A 25,926-nucleotide genomic window follows, 5' to 3' on the forward strand; every position below is an offset into this window, starting at 1 on the left:
CAAATTAGCTACAGAGCTTAGTCACTAATTGCACCATTTCAGTTAATCAAATATAATCTTATGTCCTGGCATCCCAGTTATGAAATGGTTTCCTTAACTCCCCCAAGGCTCCTGACACACTGCAAACTTACATTTTCCAAAGACCTTACATTTCTAGATATATTGATTACCTCTAAATGTAATGATGTGCTCTATATGCAGCAGTTCTCTCCAGTGTAAAATAATAGATGGAAGAGCTAATAAAATGTAATTAATTGTAATGTTATCATAAAACGCTGACGAAAGCACAAAGAACATTTTCTGGTTTGCTGCCTTCCTAGTTACAGATATTGAACATTGACTAACCTCATTCTTTTCTCTTCTCTCTTTTTTCCAGTCTATCATTAAATAAATAAGGATATTTTGTAATAAAAAATGTGTTGTGCCAATGACTGGGAATTTTGAATGGAAAGTCACTAATAAAGTAATGTCACACATTTATCCAGTTAATTATAACTTTGCCTAACATTTATCCATATTTGCAGTAAGGATATACATTATAATAGAAAAAGTAGAAAGTTGTAGTATAGAGAAGAAAAAAAAATGATGTTTAATTTAGGGCTGTGGAATTTAAAGATTAATTCCTCAATTAATCGTTAATTTGGATATTACAGTGGGGGTGATTGTAAATATTACAGTGGGGGTGATTATAAATATTACAGTGGGGGTGATTGTGGATATTACAGTGGCGAAGATGTCTGTGGATATTACAGTGAGGAGGTGTCTGTGGATATTACAGTGGGGTGATTGTGGATATTACAGTGGTGGAGATGTCTGTGGATATTACAGTGGGGGAGATGTCTGTGGATATTACAGTGGGGACTATATATGGTGGTGATCTGAAAAATGTATGTTCGTTATAATTATTCAAAATGAGTTGATTATTCGATTAAAAAAAAACGATTAATCGAACATGAACATTTTAATCAGTAACAGCCCTAGTTTAATTAAATACAGGCTTTGAGAGCCTTTTTTGGGCTTCTCTGAATTGTTAGCCGTCCATCCTTGGGAATTGTGGATATCTATTCTTCTGGCTTGAATTAATATATTCAGCCTAATCCATGCAGAATTCCAAATGATTTGTTGCTCTATCTGTATCTTATGATTTGTGGAATATCTTTATAATCACTGGTCCCACATTAAGCCATTTTTCCTTCCTTCTTTACTCAGGTTGGATTTTTCACTGTCCTCTAGTTTTTTTTAGTCTTTTTAGTAGTTTTCTTAGTCTTTTAACATATACCACCCTCTACGATATACCTTCTTTTTGGGTTGCCTCTTCTATTTTTCAATCAATCCATCTGCATACCGGTAATTGTTGCTCCTACTATAATTTGGTCTTTGTGACCTCAACCAATATGGGATTGGATACTAATCTTGTATATATTTCTATGATATGTGTATTTCTGTATTAATTGTTTGTAATTAAATGTTGTGTTTTTTCTTTCTTCTGTTTTTCAGTAGATAGTGCCTGACAAATGTAATTCTCCTGAGGAAGCTACTAAACAGTGGTGAAACATGTAGAGAATTTTGTCATTTTGCACACCCTGAAATTGTCTGTATATTTAGATGGATTTTATTCTGTCAATTTTAACTTTAACAAATATAATATTTTTTTGATATTTGTTTGTGTAATTTGCACCTTTAGTCCAAATTGTTTTTCTAAATCGTTTTTAAATAAATACAGTGAAATGGTAAAGCAGTCTTAATAGACCATTAACCGTTTCCCATTGCCGATACCCAGGAGCAGTGAAAGTTTCCTTACTTTTGAACCTGGGCATTGGTATAACCATAATGCTACAGCTAAAACAGGAACAAGGTTAGCATTTAGCGAATATTCTTGACACTATTTACATTCAATATGCTAGTTTGACATTCAATATTCACTTACAGTGTCATCAGAGTCATTCAAGTAGATGTAAACCCTTCATACACCCAGTGAAGTGAACAGCCTCAGATGATACACTGAGATGAAAAAAATCTCCCTACATAAGTTTTACATCCATATCTGCTGTCTTCACATTTATATACTGTTTAAAAAGTTCAGATCGTGTTAAGAAATTTTCTCTTCCTGTTTAACACAGAGTGTGATGTCTGGGCATACAGCCATGATAGCTAAAATTGCTGATTGGAGGAAAGGCACCCACTCTCATCATAGGCAGAGACTCTCAGAGGTGTTTTGTAACAGGACCAGCACCCTACAAATATGGCAGCTGCTGACTTTTTAAAAATGGACACTTACCTGTCCAGCATGCTCGCGATGTCAGCAGCCGAGGCTGCTTCCGCCGCCATCCTCGGTGAGGGAATCAGGAAGTGAGGCTTCACTGCCTGATTCTCTACTGCGCATGCGCGAGGATCGCGGCACGCTGTGACTGGTCCCCGCTCTCTCCTGGTAACAGTGTTTCCAGAAGACAGCGGGGGGGGAGTGACGTCACAGGCTGGATTCCCCGCGGGGAACCGACCCGGACGTGGTGCAAATACCTGTCTCAGACAGGTATCTGCATCCCCTCCCCCTGAAAGGTGCCAAATGTGTCACCGGAGGGGGGGAGGGATCCAAAAAGCGGAGGTTCACTTTTTGTGTGAACCTCCGCTTTAACACACAATTGAAATTGTGGTGCAAACAAATGCTAATGCACCATCAACATGAGTAAGCCTTTACCCCCCTAGTTAAATGTAAATATATGCTTGTGTGGCATAGGTAGTTCACAAAATGTTCACAAGAAGTTCATAAAAATCCCATTGGAAGGTTGTTGCACTTCAGTAGGCAGCTCCATCCGAGACAGGAACACATCTCTAAAATTACAAAAGAGGAACACAAGCTTCCATCCAATGTGGCATGGGTGCAGATACGCTCTTTGATTTTATATTTCTGTGAGTTCGCATTTGGCTCTTTAATCATAATAAACTCAGTGATGCTGCACTTAGCTGGCACCCCCTTGTGTTCCTCTTTTACACATTCTTAACAAACAGTAAAAGCTTTAAAACAAGCCATGACCTCTCCAGCTGCTTGTACTGTGAAGTATTTAAAGTGGTACTAAAGGCACAATTAAAATGACATATATGATAAAGTCTTTCACTAGCATTAACAAGAACTGTTTTACTAAAATCCATGTAACACTACCCACTCTAGGCAGCATTGCTGCCCAATGGTGTTCCCATTGCTCCTCCATCGATAAATGTCCTCGATTCCCCCATCAACACAGACAGTGTTGATGCAGAAATCCCTTCTGCCAGGTCATTGTCTTCTCCCTGTGGGGCCGTCCCCACCTGGAGAAGATAGTGATTATTGCTAGAGGCTATAACAGCCACTAGCAGGTAAAACTCGGCATGCTGGTTGTACCCAAGTCAGCTTGATACATTCAGCCTGACCATACATGGTTCGAATCTCGGCCGTTTCCTGCTAAACCGGTGTCCTGCCAAAAATGTTCCCCCTGTACTGCGCAGGCACGGCGCTTGCGCAGTACGAACTCAAATGAGCGTCCAAAAATAGCCGAACATGTAGAGCTGAGAGTCAGCTCTACACGACGCCTGCAAACTGACTATGACACATGCCGCACACTCCCAATGCTAGTGCTACTGTGCAAGGGGCGTTTTTTTTTTTTTTTAGCAATAAAGTACACGTCTTAGTGGGGAACATTGCAAAACCCGACCATCAACAGTGCAAAACCCGCCCTTCATTTATTTTAACACGCCACGCTAAGAAGTGTACTTTATTGCTAATATCACCCCCACCCCTTGCAGAGTAGCACTAGCATCGTGAGCATGCGGCATGTGTCATAGTCAGTGCGCAGGCGCCGTGTAGAGATGACTCTTAGCTCTACATCTTCGGAGGCTCAGTTAAATTCGTACTGTACAAGTGCCGCGCCTGTGCAGTACGGGGGGGGTCCTTATCCACCGGAGGGGAACTTATTTGGCAGAACACTGGCCAAGATTCTAACCATATATAGCCTACCTAATACAAGTGTGTTGCTTGCTGGATCACCAGGTAAAACTAAAGGAAAAAAATAATAAAAATAGCAAACTAATGAAGCAATGACATCTAAGGATTGGTAAGCTACATTATATTACATTTTTTATTTTGGGTTAAGATACACTTTAATTCTCAAAGGTCCTCAAAAATCACAGCAAAGACTCATACCTGCTGTATGTTTACATTAGAGGCAAGCACGCTGCCAATATTCTGCTGCAACTGAAAGTAATAGGCAACAAATTGAGATTTTAGTGCCTCTGCTGTGAAATTTGAAGATTAATTGCTTCACAATACATTTAGCTACTAAAATGAAGTTGAGCTTGTTTTAAAGAGTTTTTAGTGCTTGTTCGGAATATGTAAATATGTTAACGTGTAATGTCTGGCCACATGTTCATTTTAATATATTTTATAACTGTGAATTTATTTATTTTAAGCTTGCATAGAACTATTTTATAATTGTTGGGTATTGGCAGTAAAGGGTATGGAAAGTATAACAATACCAAAACAGGAGTAGAGATTTCTGTTAGTCTCCTTTACCATAAGCTTATTGAATATCCTATATAAATACCAAAGAAATAGTATCAGAAGCTTTGATTACGAAATGTCACATTTTAGTATGTACAAGTTACTAATGATTCTCATTCACGCACAGCATGTGGCTGACTCAAAACCTAATGTGAAATGCAGTTAAGACATCTTATGATATAGTTCCCTGCTGAGAGATTAATAACTTGAAGCAAAGTGCTGGTTTATGCAAAGCTGGATTGGCTGATTTAGTCAATAGGTAACCCATTTCAAAGACCACTAGAGCTCCACTAGCTCCAGCAAGATAAACCAACCAAAGTAACAATATCAAGTGTATCCTATGTACAATATTTCTTAAAAAAAAAAAAATGTATACAGATTTCTAATTACCTAAATTGACAACTCCAGTACCATATAAATGTAACAATATGTTGGTCCCTTTCATGCAATATATCTAATGGCATTTACCTAAGGAAAGACTTTGTTGGTTCGATTTTAAAAATGGATGGATCCTCTTTATAGGTAAAAGATGTGCTTGCCTTGCGATGGGCATTGTCAATTTTCAGTGTAACAGGATATGTATCAATTGTTTTGCCTGGAGTGTAACACTCAATGGCAGTACTGGACACACTAGAAGGAAAAAAAAAAAGACACAATAATAAGTAGAGTTTCTGAGGGAACAACGTAAAAGACAGTCACTTTGAGAAAGCCATAAATGATCTTGGTAATAATACTGTTGACAGCCTAGAACTCTGTCTTATTAGATCAAACTTAGAAGCTACTTTGAAGATTTTGAAATGCAAGCAATGAAAGGTCAGTATCATCTCCTCAAAAGCCCCATGACAGCAGTGATTCATGTTTTAACCCTTGGACAATTACTACTTCTTCTACAATAACATACGATGACTTTAGAGTCACATATAACTTTCTTAAAAGTGCAATTAAGGGTAAAAATGTAATATTTTACTATCTATTAAACCCATGTTAATGATGATAAGCAGTTAGCAATTATTCTATATATTTTTTAGACTGAATAGAGGAGCAATTTGGACTGACCTGAAAATATAGATACAGTATCTCACAAAAGTGAGTACACCCCTCACATTTTTGCAAATATTTTATTATATCTTTTCATGTGACAACACTGAAAAAATTACACGGCTACAATGTAAAGTACAGGCATACCCCACTTTTAAGTACACAATGAGGTGTAGTGAGTGTATAACCTGTATAACATTTGTTGTCTCCAAAAAATAACTCAACACAAAGCCATTAATGTTTGTTGACCATTTTCCCTCCCTGGTGTCATGTGACTCGTTAGTGGTACAAGGTCTCAGGCATGAATGGGGAGCAAGTGTGCTACATTTGGTGTTTTTTCACTCTCAAATGTCCAAATTGGGCCCAAAGTATCAATATTTTATGTGGCCACCATTATTTTCCAGCACTGCCTTAACCCTCTTGGGCATGGAGTTCACCAGAGCTTCACAGGTTGCCACTGGAGTCCTCTTCCACTCCTCCATGATGACATCACAGAGCTGGCAGATGTTAGAGACCTTGTGCTCCTCCATCTTCCATTTGAGGATGCCCCACAGATGCTCAATAAGGTTTAGGTCTGGAGACATTCTTGGCCAGTCCATCACTTTTACCCTCAGCTTCTTTAGCAAAGCAGTACTCGTCTTGGATGTGTGTTTGGGGTTGTGTCATGTTGCAAAACTGCCATGTTGCCCAGTCTCCAAATGGAGGGGATCATGCTCTGCCTCAGTGTGTCACAGTATATGTTGGCATTCATGGTTCTCTCAATGAACTATAGCTCATCAGTGCCGGCAGCACTCATGCAGTCCCAGATCATGACACTCCCACCACCATGCTTGATTGTAGGCAGACACACTTGTCTTTTTACTTCCGACCTGGTTGCCGCCACATACGCTTGACACCACCTGAACAAAATAAGTTTATCTTTGTCTTATCAGACAACAGGACATGGTTCCAGTAATCCATGTCCTTAGTCTGCTTGTCTTCAACAAACTGTTTGCAGGCTTTCTTGTGCATTATCTTTAGAAGATGCTTCCTTTGGGACAACAGCCATGCAAACCAATTTGATAAAGTGTGTGGTGTATGGTCTGAGCACTGACAGGCTGACCCCCCACCCCTTCAACCTCTGCAGAAATGCATATGTCTATTTCCCAAAGAGAACCTCTGGATATGGCGCTGACCATGTGCACTCAACTACTTTGGTCGACCATGGCGAAGCCTGTTCTGAGTGGAACCTGTCCTGTTAAACCACTGTATAGTCTTGGCCACCATACTGCAGCTCAGTTTCAGGGTCTTGGCAATCTTTTTATAGCCTAGGCCATCTTTATGTAAAATATTTACAAAAATGTTAGGGGTGTACCCACTTTTGTGAGATACTGTATATGATCTGTGCAATCATAGGGCCAGATTCACAAAAGAGATACGACGGCATATCTCCTGATACGCCGTCGTATCTCTGTTTCTATCTATGCGACTGATTCATAGAATCAGTTACGCATAGATATCCATAAGATCCGACAGGTGTAATTGTTTTACACTGTCGGATCTTAGGATGCAGTACCGTGGCCGCCGCTGGGGGGAGTTCGCGTCGTAAACCAGCGTCGGGTATGCAAATTAGGAGTTACGGCATCTCACGACGGATTTTCGCATTCGCTACGTCGCTGCTAGTCTAGTTTCCCGTCGCAAAGTTAGTCGTCGTTTGACCTGCCCTAACTTTACTCAGCAAACGTATTGCTGTTTAAAGTATGGCCGTCGTTCCCGCGTCGAAATTTTAAATTTAACGTTGTTTGCGTAACACGTCCGGGAATACGGAAGTACTCTACGCACGTCGGCGTTCGAAAAAATGACGTCACGGCGCGCAAAGCAAGACGGGAATTGCAAAACTGAGCATGCGCAGTATGTCCGGCGCGGGAGCACGCCTAATTTAAATGGCACACGCCCATTTGAATTGGCCGCCTTGCGCCGGAGGCCGCCGACGTAGGTTTTCATTGCAAGTGCTCTGTGAATCAGGCACCTGCGATGAAAACTTGCGGCGGTGTAACGTATCTACGATACGTTACGCCGCCGCTCACCTACGTGAATCTGGCCCATAGTTCTTTTATAAAAAATAATTAAATAGAAACATTTTTTTTAATTTGAGATCATTTGGCCTATAATGCAGTCACTAATTGTGACTTTGCATCATTTCTGCTATTTATTTTGATCAATAGAAGAGCCTTCATGAGACAGTCTTTTAAAAAAGAAAACAAAATCTTCCATCATGCAGGCAGAAAGTCATTATCTTCTCTCTATGTTTAGTGTGTAATATTTACCTCTTGATGGTGCATACATCTCCCCCAATGTAAACTTTTCTGTCCTTCCCACTGTTCAGATAATGTCCTTTCAAGGTAAGCAGCGTCTTTCCTGACTGTGGTCCATAACTAGGAGTGATGCCTGCTATCACAGGGTTCTTGTAAATAAAGACATAAAGTACAAGTAAGTACATCCATTCTGAAAAAAACAGTACTTTGTTTATTTGGTAATAAATCGTCATTTATAAAAAAAAAAATCACGCTGCAAAACTATACTTACCACAAATGAGAAAGTGGTAAAGTTCACGGTCTGTTTTCCATTGGACACACTGCTGCTAATGTTGAAATTGACAGTAGCTTCTTGATTGACCTTGCAGAGCAACCTTAAATACATTGATACACCTATTATTATTTAAAAACACGTCATAATACAAAAACGTATTTTTAACATTGACTTTCCTGACATAATTTTACTGAGAAATAACTATTACAACATCATTATTATTCATTCTGCTGTAACTAAAGATATGTACAATGTAATTATTTATATCTGTTTTTATTATGTCAGCAAGAAAAATGTAACCACCAATAAACTCTTACTTGTTTTCACTGCTGTTCTTCACATCTATTTTGCATTTATTTTTTCCAATCAAAATTGAAATATCCTGAAAGCCCATAGAGTTTAACATAAAATCCCATCCACATATTGTCAGTTGAGTACCCCCATCAAATGGAGCAGATGTTGGAATGATCTAAAAAAAAATAAACATTTGGAAACAAATTAAATGTTTAAATATATGATTTTGTTCTGTGAATAATATAAAACACTGTATAAAAAACAGCAATAAAGATGGCAGTAATATTATAGAAGCATATATATATTATGATCTAGGTCAGTGTAGGGCAGCTGACTTTGGGAAGTTTGCATATGGTCCTAGGTTTAACACTGAGGCGCTTTGCAGGCGCTATATCGCAAAAAATATCGGCGTTTTACCGCCGACGGCCGGGCGCTTTCAGTGTGAAAGTAGCCTTAAAGCCTGCACATGATATTTGTAATTTTTCAAATCAAAAAGGAAATTAGGAAGAGCATTGTTTAAAATGTTCTACTAATTAGCAGATTTGGCACATTATTGATGTGAGTCTTTGAAAAGAAGGTACTATAACGAGATGTCTGTTATAGTGTTTCTTTTTATTTTATTTCCTTATGTATTAGGACATATACATTGCTGTTTTAAGGCAGTTACATATGATATAATGCATACTATAAATGTAATATTTAGCATTTAAAGTGAGCAGATGACTCACTTGTGTTTACGCTGCAGTTTTTCACAAAGCTTACTTAGGGCTATGCTGTGTGTAGGTTACATCTTTGCAAATAGATTTGAAGAGGATAAAATTGAATTACACTTGCACAGCTAAGTACACACCCTCTTATCTTTCTGCTTGAAGATGTGTGCTCATAAGACTATGCATAGCACAATCAGTGCTTGATTTCTCCCATGATTCAGCCGATGGAATTTGAGTATCAGTTTAAAAGGGTACATAATAATGATAATAATAATAATAATATTTCTATACAGCTTTTATAGCGTCTACTGTACCTGTATGTAAGTTAACATTTAAAATTGCCGGCAAAATTGCAGGCACCTAGAGGAGCTTGAATGTACCTTTATCTATTTTACATTGGGATTCCTGAAAACTGGGTGGAACAATATGCAGATCTCAACTCTGGGGCTGCATCCACACCTGAGCGATTATCTGCGTGAAGCTCAAAAGGCTGGAGGAGAAAAATACATTTTTCTCTATAGAGATTGTTTACATCTCCACTTCATGTGAACTGAAGCCAAACACCTAAAGCTCAAGCAAGTTCTGGAGCTTTTTTTGTCGCTCAAATCGGGTAGTATTCACACATTTTGTCGCTTGTTTTTGCACAATTTTCTGCTCAAATGAAAAATGTAAAAAATAGTAATAATACATCAACAAATACATGTAAAATATATACACAAATGACACAAACACACCATAAATAAGTAAAATAAATTAATATTATGCAATAATACATTCATAAATAATAATTAACCATAAAAAAATATTAAATACATTATTATTATTAAGAACGAATAATAATAATAACATAACAATAAACACCCAAACTTGAATAAAAATACATGAATAATTATTTATTTTGTGTTAGGGTTAGGGTGTTTAGTTATCGCCTTGAGGCGATTAAGTTCGCATTTGTTGCGCTATATAAGTTTCTCACTCACTCACTCACTCATTATTATTTTTGAGGGGTAAGGGTTACAGTTAAAGGTTAATTATTTATTTATTGTTACTTAGTATTAATTTATTGAATTTTTTTTATTTTTTATTAATGATTTATTTATTTGTACATGTATTTTACATTTATTTATTCATTTATTATTATTCATATAAAAATAAATAAAATAATAATAAATAACCCTAACCCCAACTCCTAAAAGAAAAAAGAAAAGCTAATGGAAAAGCTAAAAAAGCTGAAATACCAAGCAACAAGCCCAAAAACGCTACATACAAACATGCAAGTCGCACAAAAACGTGCCAATAACGCGCAAAAAAACACTCAAAGACGATACGCTCGGGTGTGAATGCAGTCTCAGGCCTGATGGAACCCTGAAGTATGCCACTATGGCTTGCTTTTGTATTAAAAGGGCTGGGGGGAAAGTAAGAGGGGCTAGCCATGTTAGCATATATCCTAAAAGTTTAATGGTTCTCCAAAAGTACCAAATGGGTAGTATATGCAGACAGTTATGGTGCCTCCATAGAACATTTGCTGTCAGTTAGCAACTTTAATTTCATGCCGGTTTAGTTTAATGGTAAGTAGTAGTGTGTGGTAGTCTCTGTTAAACAGCATTATTTTCCTGTAGTATGAAGAAAAATGTACAACACAGAGGAGGAAGCAAAGCCCTGCCTCTACCAAGATGGTTGCCCTCATACAGAGACACAGTTCACAACAAGGCATAGTGAATCAGGAATGGAAAAACAATCTTCTGGTCACTATTCCTTTGCTTTCTTCCTGTATTTTTTTGGAGTTGCTCCCAGAGTTGTTATCCTTTCCATAAGCTTCCAGGACAGTGAGGAAAACATAGAGGACAAAGAAAGAAACATTCTTATATGTATTTCATCTGTGAATCAAGTTGACTGCCCAGGGTTAGGCTTAAAAAAGGGTCTAAAGGCAATATTTTATAAAAAATAATAAACATGTTATACTTACCTGCTTTGTGCTCAGAGTGGCCCTTTACCTCCTCTTCTGGGGTCCCCCACCAGCGATTTCTGCTCATCCTCTTCTGCGTGTGCCCCCATAGCAAACTGCATGCTATGGGGGCACATGTGAGGGCGTGCACCCAAGCTGGGCTTTGTACATATACACCATAGTGCAGCTCAGCCCACTGTCACCTCACAGGTTTGCTCTCAGTGTAGTGAGAGCAGGGAGAGAAAACATTTTGCAACTTTAGAACCACTTTAAAAAAACTACAGAAACAAGTTAACCGCAGTGATAGCATCATGCAATACTGAGTTTTATAACCTTAAGCATGGAAACAAGTGTCAAGGAAGACTAAACCTTTTTTGGGAGACATCGTAGCTGCAACCAAGAGGCAAATTAATTATCATTACCGTATTTATCGGCATATAACATGCACAGGCGGATAACACGCACCTTCATTTTAAGAGGGAAGTTTCAGGATTTTTTTTTAAAATAAAGAACCTTGAAGCAAAATAAGGATCAGTGTCCATCAATGCAGCCTGATCAATGCCCATCTGCAGCCTCAAAATTGCCGATCAATGCAGCCTGATCAATGCCCATCTGCAGTTTCACAATTGCCCATCAATGCAGCTTGACCAATGCCCATCTGCAGCCTGACCTTTGCGCATCAATGCAGCTTAGTCAATGCCCATTTGTAGCCTCACAATTGCCCATCAATGCATCTTGATTTAAGCTCATCTGCAGCCTCCCCATTGCCATGAATGCAGCCTGATCAATGCCCATCTCAGGGAGGGGTGGGGGGGTGGGATGAGCGCCGTCAGATTACATACAGCGAGAATCTCCTGTTTACTCGGCTGCCTCTTTAATACAAAGTCCCACCTCCTGGACCAGCTTTTATGATAGACAGAACACTGGTCCAATGGCGGCCCAGGAGACGGGACTTCCTATTACAGAGGCCACTGAGTAACCAGGAGATTCTCGCTGTATGTAATCTGACGGAGCTTGTCCCGCCCATCACCCCATTCTCTCCGTGGCAGCCCAAATTGCAGTATCGACGTATAACTATTTGCAACCGATTTGCAGGGTGAAAAAGTGAGTGTTATACGCCAATAAATACAGTATTTATTATTATTATTATTTTATTATTTATTATAGAGCATATATAATATAAAAGTGAATTGGTAATGTGGTATTATTTTTTAGAACATTTTGTTCATATATTACATAGAATGTATATCCTTGTATGCAAATATAATATTCAAAGAACTATCCAGTTCACACATGACTGTAACCTGAAAAGACATTGGGAAACAATAGATTGCTTGGAAGGAAGTACAGGACAAACAAGAAGAAAAAAAAAAAACCTGCTCTGATTTCAGTGCACATGGCAATCACTGGCATGCTTCCCCTGAACCTTTGTTTACCCCTATTCTTTCTCTAATAGGAATAGAGGAATAAGCCAAGCTGTGCACTGACAATTATCAAAGGAAGCACTTTTTGTATATTGTAAATTGTGTTAAAATTACAACAATGGTGGGAAAAACAAAAATCTGCTTAGATGGTTTTAGAAAAGCAATTTCAATAAAAGTCACTACACGACATTTGTATGATATTTATGCTACAATGAATTAAATGATTTATTTCTGCATTATGTTTTGAAGCATTTAAACTTCATCAGTGTAACAATATACACCAAGAATTCTGTACTTGGCCCTTTGATCCTCGTTGAGACTTGATAGCAGTGGTTTATACTGTATATTTAGAGAGATTCAAAATTGACACGTTGACCTTATCAACTACTCATGTTAGCTTTTATTTTGTTAATTCAAACAGATAATTAGCATCGCTTAGGCAATAAAAGTTCCTTCTTTTTTTGATATCATCACCTAAAACCCTTAACGGCCATAATGATTCAGGCATTGTCTAAAACACAGAGAACATATCACACCATACTCCTGAAACAAATGTAATTTGTAAGCAAGTAAGAAGCAGAAACTTCCTGTCTTATTGCCAGGACACAGCAAGCAAGCAATGTATTCTAGCAATCAATACAAAGCTTCCTCTGAATTGGCTGAGTCAGAGAGGCGGGCTGATGATGTCACAACCTCTGACTCAGCCAATCAGAGGAAGCTTTGTATTCATTGCTATGAACTATGAAAAGTGTGCGGACAAGTTCTTCTTTAAGAAAGAGAGGTTTTAGGCAAATTTCGAGGATTACCGTATTTATCGGCGTATACCGCGCACTTTTTTTTGCCCTTAAAGTCAGGGCAAAATCGTGGGTGCGCAATATACGCCGATACTCGCTTCCCGCGCTGTGTTTGAATCCGCCGCCGACATATACCGAGTGCAGTACACTTGGGTACACTCGGCCAGTGTACTGCGCTCGGTATATGTTGGCGGCGGCGTTCAAACACAGTGCGGGAATCGGGGATCGGCTGAGAGACAGCGTGGGAAAAGCGGGGAGGACACCACGAAGGCCGCAGACGGACGCCGGACCGGACAAGGCCGCCGATGGACGCCGGGCAAGACACCAAAACTGTAAGTAATAAAAAAAAAATCCAGGAATTTCATGTCTAGATTAGGGGTGTGCACTATACGCCGGTGCGCCCTATAGGCAGATAAATACGGTATTTGTAATTTGTGAATGCTTGAGTTATCTGCACAGCAGATTTATTTTTTTAAATAAATAAACTCCTTAGCTTTAAACATTCTTTTTTTTTATTTTGATTGAACTAAATCAACATTACTTTTTCAACCTACCTATATATTGGTAGACTCTTCTGTGTTCCGGGTATGAGACAGGAACAGAACTATACATCTATGTAAAACAACCCTCCTCACTACTTGCTCCATTACTTCAAAATCTGTAACCAATTCAAGGGCTTTGCTGTCTTCCATCAACTTTCAGAGGATGATTAATGTGGAATAGGGGCTGTAGTTTCCAGAATTAAACTCATAATGCGATATTGGAGCATGGAATTCTGGGAGATTCATATGCTACAATTCCTATGCTCTAATTGTATCATTAATTCCTTGATTCACAGGAATCACTTTACATCATACATGTAACCCCTATATATAGCTAGATCTCATACTGGGGTGCAGGAGGAATGGAAGAGCATGATGACCATCAGCACTGGGCTAAGATTTAGAAAGGGGGCTATCCTAATGCTACATATGTTAAAGCATTCTGAGTTCATTATCCTGTCTGATATTTTCAGATAATATTTAAAATGTTATGGTTAAATAGTTTTGGTCACTAATCTGAGGCCGCGTACACACGATCAGTCAAAACCGATGAAAACAGACTGAAGGACCGTTTCATCGGTCCAAACCGATCGTGTGTGGGCCCCATCGGTCAGTTATCCTTCGATCAAAAAAAAGAGAACTTGCTTTAAAATTGAACCGATGGACGCCTAACCGATAGGTCAAAACCGATCGTTAGTATGCAAAAGCATCGGTTAAAAACCAGCGCATGTTCAGAATCAAGTCGATGCATGCTTGGAAGCATTGAACTTCGTTTTTTTCAGCACGTCCTTGTGTTTTACATCACCACATTCTGACACGATTGGTTCATTAACCGATGGTGTGTAGGCACATCAGACCATCAGTCAGCTTTATCGGTTAACTGATTAAAACGGTCCTTCGAACCGTTCTCATCGGATGGACTGATCGTGTGTACGCGGCCTGAGGCTTGTTAAAAGATGGAAACATTTTTTAATTTAGTAGCACTCTGGCAAACTCGGGCATAAACAAACAAGGTCAAGCATGGCATATTCACGGGGGTTCCATGTTGTTAAACAGGAGCACCATGCACTGTATATGTACCTTCATTTGATCATTATATAATGCACTACAGCCAGAATCAATAGGATGTTTACACCATTTTGCACAAGACTGCAGAATCAGGAGCCAGAAATTTTTGCAGGTTGTCATTCTGGACCATGCAAAATATAAGCCCCAAGGCCAACAGAGTGGGCATTCAAAATTAGTAGCAGAGTAAAAAATCAGACCAGGATAAAATTTACAGTTTTTATGTTTGATTGGAGTTTACCATAAGTGTAAACCTATTGTTGTTTTTGAGTGGGTTACTGAATAGTACTGAGAACATCTTATAATTAGTACATTCAGGTTCACATATGTGCGATCTCAGACACCGCATGTGATTCGCCCCTGCACCGCCGATGCGAATCACATGCAATGTCTATGCAGTGCTAATTCAGTTGTATGGCTGAACTCGCATTGGATTTGCACGAAAATAGTGCAGGGACTTTTTTTCCCCAGCACTAGAATTGGATCGCATTGAGTGTTCTTACCCATGCGATCTCATTCCTGTGCGAGTTCAGAGTTCGCACTGCGATCTGTGATCCGATCTGGGGGTGTCATTTACATTGTATTGACACCCGCAGAGGGCAGTGTGATATGGGAACCGCCGCTGTAATCGTGCTGGTTCCCGCATCGCACATATGTGAACCTAGTGTCAAAGTGTATCTATGGTGAAAACGTAAAATCAGATATTCATTTCCACATTGTATTTGAATTTTTTCTAGCCTATTCCTATGAATCTGGACAATCTTGGAAGTTTTTCTAGCCTATTCCTATGAATCTGGACAATCTTGAAGTTGAAACCTACTTTGTGAAGTTCCCCACACATTTACTACCTTGACTTCGGTGACACATATTTACTATGCCCTGTGGGGACGCACTGCTGTGTCACACATTTCATAGAGTCTGCCTATTGACCTACAGAGTTTCTGAGAGAAGTTTGATGAGACAGAGTCAATACAGGAATCCCTGATTGTAGGCAGCAAAGTACCATGGGATATGTAGTCCTTAGAAATTAAAAGAAAAGAGCAGAAAGAAGCTGCAAAACATGCGGGGAACCCATGACATTGTTGAAAGAGGTGGCCTGCAGACAGACAGAATTCACAACATAAAATTTGTGAAAAAAAGTGCATTGTTCTGCTTTGTATTATACCCCATACTTGGTAGATACTTATCAAAAAGCACACCCTGAAAAATGCAAGATCCTCAAGAACAATCGTCTGTCTGGAAGTTTTTTGTGTGCTGTGTTTATGAACAGGCATGGATGAAATGCACAAGATCAAGGTCATAAATGTGCTTTTTTCATGTGACTTATACATTACCTCAGACACAACTGGAGAGCAGGTTTTCTGAATCCACTCATCACCAATGCAGCTGTTTTTTCTGGTACAACGGTTTTTGCACCAGCCACATTTCATATATGAAGGAGTTGAGATGCAATGGCTGCAGGATTTGAAGTGTTCACAACCGAGGCCTACTAATGGAATCTTTATTACCTGCATGAACATAATCAGACTACAGTTATAAATATGCAATGTGCTTTACATTACTTCAAGGTCTGGGCCCCCTCTCCCTTTAAAAATCATATGATGTTAGTATGTGCAAAATGTACTTGTAATTAAAAAGGTTATCTATTCATATTTACTTTGCCCAGTGTTCTACATTGCTGGGCGTGACTGCCATGTAGATCAGACAAAACATCACAAAAAGACACTCCATTCCTTTGCAAGAACATCTTCTTGTAAGAAAAAAGGTGATGGTGTCTGCGCTGTGTAATAGAGAAAAGGGGGGGGGAGGAAAAAAGGAAATAGATAATGTGACTATAATACACTCTATATGCATAAAAAAGTGTCTATATAGACTACCAAATATTTCAGATCGCTGCCTGGATCGATAGGTGAAACAAATATCTCAGAAAAACATAAATGACAAAAAAGTGAGTGCCACACTATACACAAACAAATAAATAACGCATAAATATGTAGGCTTAATATAATAAATAAATGTAAGAGCCAAGCAAAGTCAGCAAAGAAAGCTGTAATAATGTAATAATAATGTAATAAATAAATAAATATATATAGGAAAGTCTCAAAAAAACAAGTGTTGAGAAATGAGGAGCTTCAGTGTGCAAAGGACACCTCTTGTGACTTCTTAGCAGTTTACCTCACAGCTGTTGCTCTAAAGACCTGATAATTCTCAAGGGATACACATCCGATAATATAATCAGCCAGATGGTAGGAAACCCAAACCAGTGAGTATCTAATTTAAATTTAGTTCTTACACCAGATAGACTCAATGCCCAGCAGATATAGAGAAATTCTCTGAGTGGTGAATCCAGGAAACCAGCACACGTGTTGGGGGGTAAAAAACTCAAATGGGCACACACCTAGAGTGATGCCAAGCAGCTTACCTCAAAGCTGTTTTAATGACAGCTTATAGCACCTCATGTAACACAGCAGATACTGCGATGAGCTCATATATGGTCAGGGGAATCACTCTCGGATGATACCATGTGGAAAGAAAAGGGATGTATATAGTGTAACTCTGTTACCCCAAAGTAGACTCAGATGGTAAACACACTACTGCACTCACATGGAACAATGAATGGCGGGCTTGTCCCCATGAGCGCCGAGCTCGCAAAAATCCTTATGTTCCTCTTAGATCTCTCCTACTCCCAGTGTACAGCAAAGCATACTCGAAGGGTGGTAGTATGATCAAGGAAAAAAGGAAAGAAAGCACATTGTGTAATCCCATAAAAAATTGTGCACATTTATTGGTAAAAAACGGTAAAAAACACTCAATATTCCTCAGCTATATGATCGGTGACACTTGCGAGCGCTGTGACTCAAATGCCTGCCGTCAGAGTGCTGGGTCTAGTGCTCCAATCCCGATGCGTATCGTCACGTCACGTGACTTCATCAGGGGAGTCATGTGACGGAAGTCACGTAACGTGACGATACGCGTCGGGATTGGAGCACTAGACCCAGCACTAGACCCCACACGGCAGGCATTTGAGTCACGGCGCTCAGAAGTGTCACCGATCATATAGCTGAAATATATGTGAGTGTTTTTTACCGTTCTTTACCAATAAATGTGCACCATATTTTATGGGATTACACAATGTCCTTCTTTTCCTTTTTTCCTTGACCATACTGCCACCCTTCGAGTACGCTTTGCTGTACACTGGGAGTAGGAGAGATCTAAGAGGAACATAAGAATTTTTGTGAGCTCGGCGCTCGTGGGGACAAGCCCACCATTCATTGTTCCATGTGAGTGCAGTAGTGTGTTTACCATTTAGAGAATCTCTCTATATCTGCTGGGCGTTTAGACTAGCTAGTGTAAGAGTTAAATTAGATACTCACTGGTTTGCGTTTCCTACCATCCGGCTGATTATATTATCGGATGTATATCCCTTGAGAATTATCAGGTCTTTAGAGCAACAGCTGTGAGGTAAACTACTAAGAAGTCACAAGCAATGCTGTATCCTGGCCTAGGCCAACAAGGCCCAGGCCTAGGGCAGCACTTTGCAGGGGGGCAGCACAGACAGTGTCCCCGCCGGCTTGCACTACACTGTTAGGCAAATTAGTTTAGCGCCCCCATAAATCGGCCACACTGCTTCCAGTATGTGGGCGGTTGGCATTCTGTGAGGGGGGGGTCGCTTCTAATTTATTACCATCTCTGCCCCATTGCAGAGATTTCTCTTCACTTCCTGTCCCATAGCAAAACAGGAAGTGAGAGGAAACCTATGCAAATTAAGGGAATCCATTGCCCCCCCCCCCCCGGCCATCAGAACTAGTGTCCCCACTTAAATTTCAGGGTGGGTCTTAAACTGCAAGGGGTGTGGTCTTGACAGGAAGGGGTGGGTCATATTTAAATTAGGGGGTACACAAGTTTAGTCAGGCCTAGGGCAGCACAAAACCTAAATACACCCCTGGTCACAAGAGGTGTCCTTTGCACAATGAAGCTCCTCATTTCTCAACACTTAGTTTTTTGGGACCACCACTCAGAGACTTTCCTATATATATTTGTTTATTTATTACATTATTATATATAATATTTTTTTGCACGTATTCTATGCTGACTTTGCTTGGCTCTTACATTTATTTATTATATTAAGTCTACATATTTATGCATTATTTATTTGTTTGTGTATAGTGTGGCACTCACTTTATTGTAATTTATGTTTTTCTGAGATATTTGTTCCACCTATCGATCCAGGCAGAGATCTGAAATATTGGGTAGTCTATATAGACACTTTTTATGCATATAGAGTGTATTATAGTCACATTATCTATTTCTCCCCCCCCCCCTTTTCTCTGTTACACAGCGCAGACACCATCACCTTTTTTCATTTGACACATTTTTTCTATTTAGGATAGATCACTAGGTGTCTGCAGCAGTGTCCCCTTTAGCTTAAACACCGCCCCAGTTTCACTTAGTAGGATCTTCTGACAGCGCGGGAGTACCTCTTGTCAGGGCCGGCGCTAGAGGAAGGCAACTTGGGCACTTGCCTTACAGTGCTAGCGCTGCCCAGGGCGGAAAATTGACCAGGGTAGTCACCCTCCTTTTAAGCCCCAGCACAGAGGGAGTCCCGGACAGCAGGGGTGATCGGAGCGGCGGGCGGGGGAAGCAATCACAGAGCAATCAAAAGGGGGGGAGAGAGAGGTGACAGGCAGCTGCTGGTGTGGACGTTTTTAATAAAATAAATGTTTAAATACGATCCACTCACTCTTCATGTCAGAGCTGTAGTAGGCATGTCAGTCTGTGAAGTCGGCTGTCCCATTCTCCCCTCCGATCCACGCTGCTGTTTCACAGAATCGCTGGAGGAAGCCAAGGATACAAAGCCGCAGGGAAACTGCAATGTGCTGTCAGCCTGGGATGCTGTGACCAATCAGGGCGTTCTGGAGGCTTAACCACGCCTCCATCATCAGAGGCTGACAGTTCACATGAGTTTCCCGCGCTCTGTTTCCTCCAGTGATTCAATGATAACAGCAGCGTGGATCAATGGGGAGAATTGGACAGCCGACTTCACAGACACTGACATGAAGAGTGAGTGGATTGTATTTAAACATTTATTTTATTAAACACTTCCACACCAGCAGCTGCCTGTCACCTCTCTCCCTTATGTTTGGACTCTGTATTCCCCCGCCTCTGTATTTCTCCCCCTCCTCCTCTGTATTTCTCCCCCCTCCTCCTCTGTATTTCTCCCTCCTCCTCCTCCTCCCCTGTATTTCTCCCCCCTCCTCCTCCTCCTCTGTATTTCTCCCCCCTCCTCCTCTGTATTTCTCCCCCCTCCTCCTCTGTATTTTTTCTTCCCCCCCATCTCTGTAATTGTCCCCCTGCTGTCCGGACCCCCCTGTGTGCTGGTGCCTCGTGATACCCCCTGTCGGCTGCCATGGGGGTATTGGAGGGAGGGGTCTGTACTGATGGGGGTGTCTATATTGATGGGGAAGTCTGCACTATCGGGGGGTGTCTATACTGTGGGGGTCTGCACTAAGGGGGATTCTATACTAGTGGGGGGGGGGTCTGCACTTAAGGGGGGGGTGTCTGCACTAAGAGGGGGATTCTACACTGATGGGGTGTCTGTACTGAGGGAGGGGGTCTATACTAACGGAGGGTGGTTTGTACTTAGTGTGGGGTCTATACTGACGGAGGGTGGTCTGTACTTAAGAGGGGGGTCTGTTCTTAGTGAGGGGAATCCATACTGTGAGAGGGGGGATCTGTAGTTAGCGGAGAGGGTCTGATATATATACATATATAATGTATGGTGTGTGTGCGTTTTGGGGGGGCTGCAAAATGCACCTTCGCCTGAGTTCGCAAAAATCCTTGCACCGGCCCTGCCTCTTGTCATTACATCTTCTTGTAAGACTCCAGCTACTTTGAAACTCCCAGGAACTCACCAGGAGTGTGTTGTCACCTTTGCCTGGACTCCGTGGGCATAATATAGGAGTAAGGTAAGTATAAAGCTAACTTTTTTCATTACAGGTACATTTTGCACCTTTTTCCTTGTGATCTTTACAGGACACACATTCCACAAAACATGTTAGGATTGTACAAGCCCTGCTTTGATACCTCTTAGACTAACAGAAACATGAAGGGCACCAATGTCTTTGGTTGACTAGTAAATTAATGCATGCATGATTTTGATGTAACAACCATTAATGGTTGTCATTTTATGGACTTATGATATATAATAAACAGATTTTAACAGTATATGCTTGTTCAGATAGTTAGAGTACCACAAAAGACCAACTATACCAGTTAATTGGTTTCCAACACATACTGTATACATTTTAGGATGCTGGTACAGGTGAAATTGAGCCATCCACTATATAAATAAAATTTCATATACACAGGGATGTAACAAGGATGTGTCTTTTGTGCAACTGTTTTCCTGTAATATTCTTTCCACTTCAATTGCCACATTTATCCTGATGTAAAAAAAAAATACTGCAAACTAGGTATGGGTAATGATGGAAAATTACTCCATTTTGTTTAAAGTGTAAAGATAATGCAATAGGCCGGTGCGCCCCCTCAATCTTATATACTAAATTTTGTACACACTCCTTTGCAAAGTGAATAATAACTTTGCTAACTGTATGCTCCTTTGGTAAATGAATCTCTTTGTGTCAGTTACAATGTATGCCCCATAAGTTAACTTAATGTAATTATTAATCTGTGTCAAGCCTAGTACACATGGGCCGAATGTTAGGTGGCATTGACTGGTTCAATAGAAATAATCCGACCTCCGACCCATGTTCGGCCGGCTTATGTCGAAGGGACATGACCGGAAAAGGTCTGCTGACAGACTCCGGAACAGTGGTCTCGGCCAATGGCTGCTTGGCCAGCTTTTGTCGAAGGGTCATGACTAGAAAATGTCTGCGGGCTGGCTCCGGATCAGGGCTCTCAGCCAATGGCTGTTCGGCCGGCTCCTGTCAAAGGATCATGATCGGAAAAGGCTTGCCGACCGGCCCCGGATCAGCGATCTCAGCCAATGGCTAAGATTGATGACCGGAGTGTTCAAGTCTGGGTGGGGAGGCCGTCCCCCTGTCAGAACACAACAGCACAGCAGGGGAGATCGATGTAAAAACATTGGCTTGTTAGTACAGCAGCTCTAACCTGAGATGGGTTGAACAAGAAAAATACTGGTTACGAGGCTTAACTGTAGAATTGAGGACATTTGAATAATTATAAGGATTCACTTTAGGAACCTTTACAACTGAACTTGGCCCTAAAACTTGAATATAGTCCCACAACTCCTTGATAAATCCTAAAATTGTTATAATTTACAGGACACTATTGGGAAATATAATTTAAATAAGTAAATGCAAGGTTATTGTAAGCAGAAATATTTCATTATGTGCATTTCTTGTAAATATGTTTATTGGGAAATGATGCCAAAATGAAACATAGCTATAAAAACTACCATTGTTTGTTTTTAATATACTACCACATACGAAGAGAAAAATATGTAGGATTTGCCTGAAGAGATTGAAAATGTATGGCTTAATCAGAGATGACCAAAGATACTGTAAGCATTTTAAAACAAGAGAGCAGAGTAAACATCTTTCTAGTCATTGATGGGTTAGGTTGATTTACAATGGTATTTTTCCTAACAATCTGGTGACATTACTTATGATCGTTAACCATTTTCAGTGGAGCTGGATTAATGCTGTATTCTCTCTATTTTTTCTGATATAATTGACATATTTATTCTACTTTCATAATTAAGGAGCAGCATTTCATCATAACCCATAATATATAATGCAAACCATATGAAAAAATTACATTTAATATTATTTAAAACATATGCCTTGAATGCAACATTCGGTGCAGACTGGCAGTGATCAATCATAATACATTTTATTTCCCCCATGATTAAGTATATGTTTCTATTATGTCAATTATCATTTAAATGCTGCTCAGTATGTAGTGCTGCATAGGATGATATAATTCTAAGAAAAAGATTGTGTATTGTGAGTCTTACCTTCTTTTCTGTGCTAACTAGGACATATTCATTCTGCTTGGATGTCTCATTGATCACCACTGCAGAAGTCACGGGATGTGTGTCAAGGGCAATATTGACATGAGGCTGAGTTTGTTTAGAACGAGAAATCACAACCTGAAAGACAAAAACAATGATTTTTAAGAACATTGACTGGTTTCTTTATTATTAATCACGTATTCAACTAATCAAAAACACATACTGAAAGTGGAGGAACAGCATTAATTAAAAAAAAACTTTCAGATGGGAATCTTAAAGTTTATCTCTTGACTTTATTGCCTCATTTTATGTTGACGAAAATGTGTTGCGAAAGAAAGAAGATTGATCACTTCTAGTCGATTACTTTATGTAGTCTAATTTATTCCCCCCCCCCTCGGTTCTTGGATCCGGGGGCCAGTTAGAGTTAGATCCACATAGTCCTCATACTCATGGGGTTCCTTAACTTCATCTGGAGCACAAAGGATAAGAAAGAGTCTCTATAAACTTTAAGGTTGTTACTTTCAGAAAGGGAGGCTATAGGGTCTGTCAGAATGTTTATACATGAAAAATATACAATATATAAATATAAATTCTTTTTATCTCAATAATCCCAACAGGTCCTTATGGCCACTTGTGGTCCACCACCACTTGGTGGTATATATTGGCTGGTATTAGTATAGAAAAGAACCCAAAAACAGCTACGTATAATTTCAAAATCATCAAATCTCAAAATGGTCCATGTGCGAAAAATCGGGATGTTTACAAACCCAATGAAGATTACTTGACATTGCCTTTATTGAATGAAAGTTAATAAAAGCAACACAAAAGCGAACAGGGAATGAACGGTTTACGCTCTCCCTACTGCTTTTTCACACTGCAGAAAATGCTTTGTTAAAGCACTTTCTGCAATGTGAAACGCATTAACCGTACCTCCCCTGTTCACTTCTGTGTTGCTTTTACTTACTTTCATTCAATAAAAGTAATTTCAAGTTATCCTTGTTGGGTGTGCAACTATCCCGATTTTCTGCACATGGGTCTACAACCCCATGGCATTGAGGATTGGACCGACCCACCTAGAGAAGCAAGAGTGCATTAACACTCAAAAGGGTAATCCAAAAAAATAAATGAGATGCATGCAATTCTTAATACATTCCAGCCCAAATAATATAATTAAAACAGGTAGAAATATTGCAATATGGAAACAAGTAATTATGTAATACACTTTCATGGTTGTTAGGCTGGAGTTTCAATGTTCATGCAGAGTTCACTATGCGAGAGAAATATGTCATTCTGTTTATGATATTTAGGCTTCATGCTCTGATTCTCACACAGAATGAACACAATATAATTGACCCAAACTACAGTTTAACAAGTTTATCATGAAACAAATTCTGACATTGCGTTCACATTTGCCCTGAAATATCTAATTACCATAAATACATTTAGTAATGCCAGTGCGTTGGCATAACTTTACAGTTAGAAATGATTTCTACTGAAATACCTGACTAATCGTGAAGCTAACAGCTGTACTCCTGTATTTCCCAGACTCCAATTGGACACAAACAATAAGACCAGCTAAAACAGCTGCAAAGTTTCACGTAAAATAAAAAGTGAGCGTGAAAAACTTCTCTGTAAGTTTTAGCATAGGAAGGAAGTAAAATTCTTGCTATTTTCCTGACTTCTTTGGCAGCTGCCCCAATAACTATATTACCCATGTGTTTTGTCATATTCACACCGCCTAATCATATAACGAGCAAACAGGCAGCGCACAGGTCCTGGTTAACACTTGATCAGTCAAAACAGCCTGCAATTACCAGTACAAGGCCTTTCATCAAAAACATCTGTTACAGTCAACCAAAACAATAATAAGAAAAATGTAAATCTATTGTGCTTTCCACAACAGTATCATCCATACTGTCACTTAACAATTGTGTATATGTTTAATATTTTAAACCACTTGCTCCCAGCTAAAAAAGCTGCTAACAAAAGCTTGTATACAGATGGTTTTCTTTATGACCCAAGATCAGAGTGCTATTAATGAGCACCTGTAGAACCTAGAAGAAGGGGCAAGCACACTACTGCCTGGCAATGCATTTATCTGTGTTGGTGGGCTACAGTATCATTCATTGCGAATGGCGCCTCAAAAATGCATTTGTGCTGCACGTTTGGTGTCTTATGCAGCCTGCACACGTTGCTGGGTGTTGCAGTCCATTCTTTTAACTGGTTGTTTCATGAACGACAGTGGATCACAATATTTGCATTGCAGCACAACGTGTTGTGGTGCGAATGGGCCCTAACTCTTGACTATCTTGGTAATATGTGGTAGTGTTCCCGTTATGGTGCCATCCATTGCGCTTATCCATATGTTAGGGTGAAGCAAAGTGACCTCCCATAGTCCCTGTGCTGTGAAAACCCATACGACAACGCTGTTCAATTCTCAGGATCCTCCAGACCTGTCTCTCCAGCCTTCCCTGACTCCTCCAGCTGACCCCTCACCAGCACTCTCCTTCCCAGAGTGCTGGTGAGGGTTTGGCTGGAGGAATCAAGGGAGGCTCGAGAGACAGGTCTGGAGGATCCTGAGAATCGGATGGATCACATCACTATGATTCTTGATCTGGCCAGTCCTGCAACCAGTCAAAATTAATCAAAACATCTATTTATCTATCAATGTATTATTTTTAATAAGAAAATGTTCTCTTTAAAAAGGGAGGGGTAATTAAAGAATCAGCGAACCCATGCTTGCTTCAAACTAGCCCATCAAATTAAAGCAGCTGTAAACCCTTACCTATACCCAGTGAAGGGACTGGCCTCAGGTGGTACACAGAGATTAAAAAAATCCTCCTATATAAGTTGTGTTTTTATGCAGTCTTCTTTACATTATCTAAAAGTGCAGAATTTATAAAGCTTGTCTGAGGATTCAGAAAAAAGAGGGCAGAGAGCTGAATTTACACTCTGCAAAGCTCAGTAATAAGAGGTCTGAGAGCTGATTGAAGGGAAAGGACACACCCGCCTTCACAAA

General features: G+C 39.9%; 1 protein-coding gene across 1 annotated transcript in view; it reads right to left on the minus strand.

The window, feature by feature from the left end:
• Positions 1 to 25,926, minus strand: part of MET (MET proto-oncogene, receptor tyrosine kinase) — a 194,349-nt gene that overhangs the window by 72,177 nt on the left and 96,246 nt on the right. The window contains exons 4-9 of the mRNA XM_040343773.1: positions 22,911 to 23,045; positions 16,246 to 16,419; positions 8,455 to 8,606; positions 8,135 to 8,237; positions 7,876 to 8,012; positions 5,000 to 5,161 (exon numbers count right to left, since the gene is read on the minus strand). Of these exons, the coding sequence (XP_040199707.1) occupies positions 5,000 to 5,161; positions 7,876 to 8,012; positions 8,135 to 8,237; positions 8,455 to 8,606; positions 16,246 to 16,419; positions 22,911 to 23,045 (863 nt within the window). The remainder of the gene's footprint in view (positions 1 to 4,999; positions 5,162 to 7,875; positions 8,013 to 8,134; positions 8,238 to 8,454; positions 8,607 to 16,245; positions 16,420 to 22,910; positions 23,046 to 25,926) is intronic.

This window comes from Rana temporaria, chromosome 3, assembly GCF_905171775.1.
Source record: "Rana temporaria chromosome 3, aRanTem1.1, whole genome shotgun sequence".
NCBI lineage: Eukaryota > Metazoa > Chordata > Amphibia > Anura > Ranidae > Rana > Rana temporaria.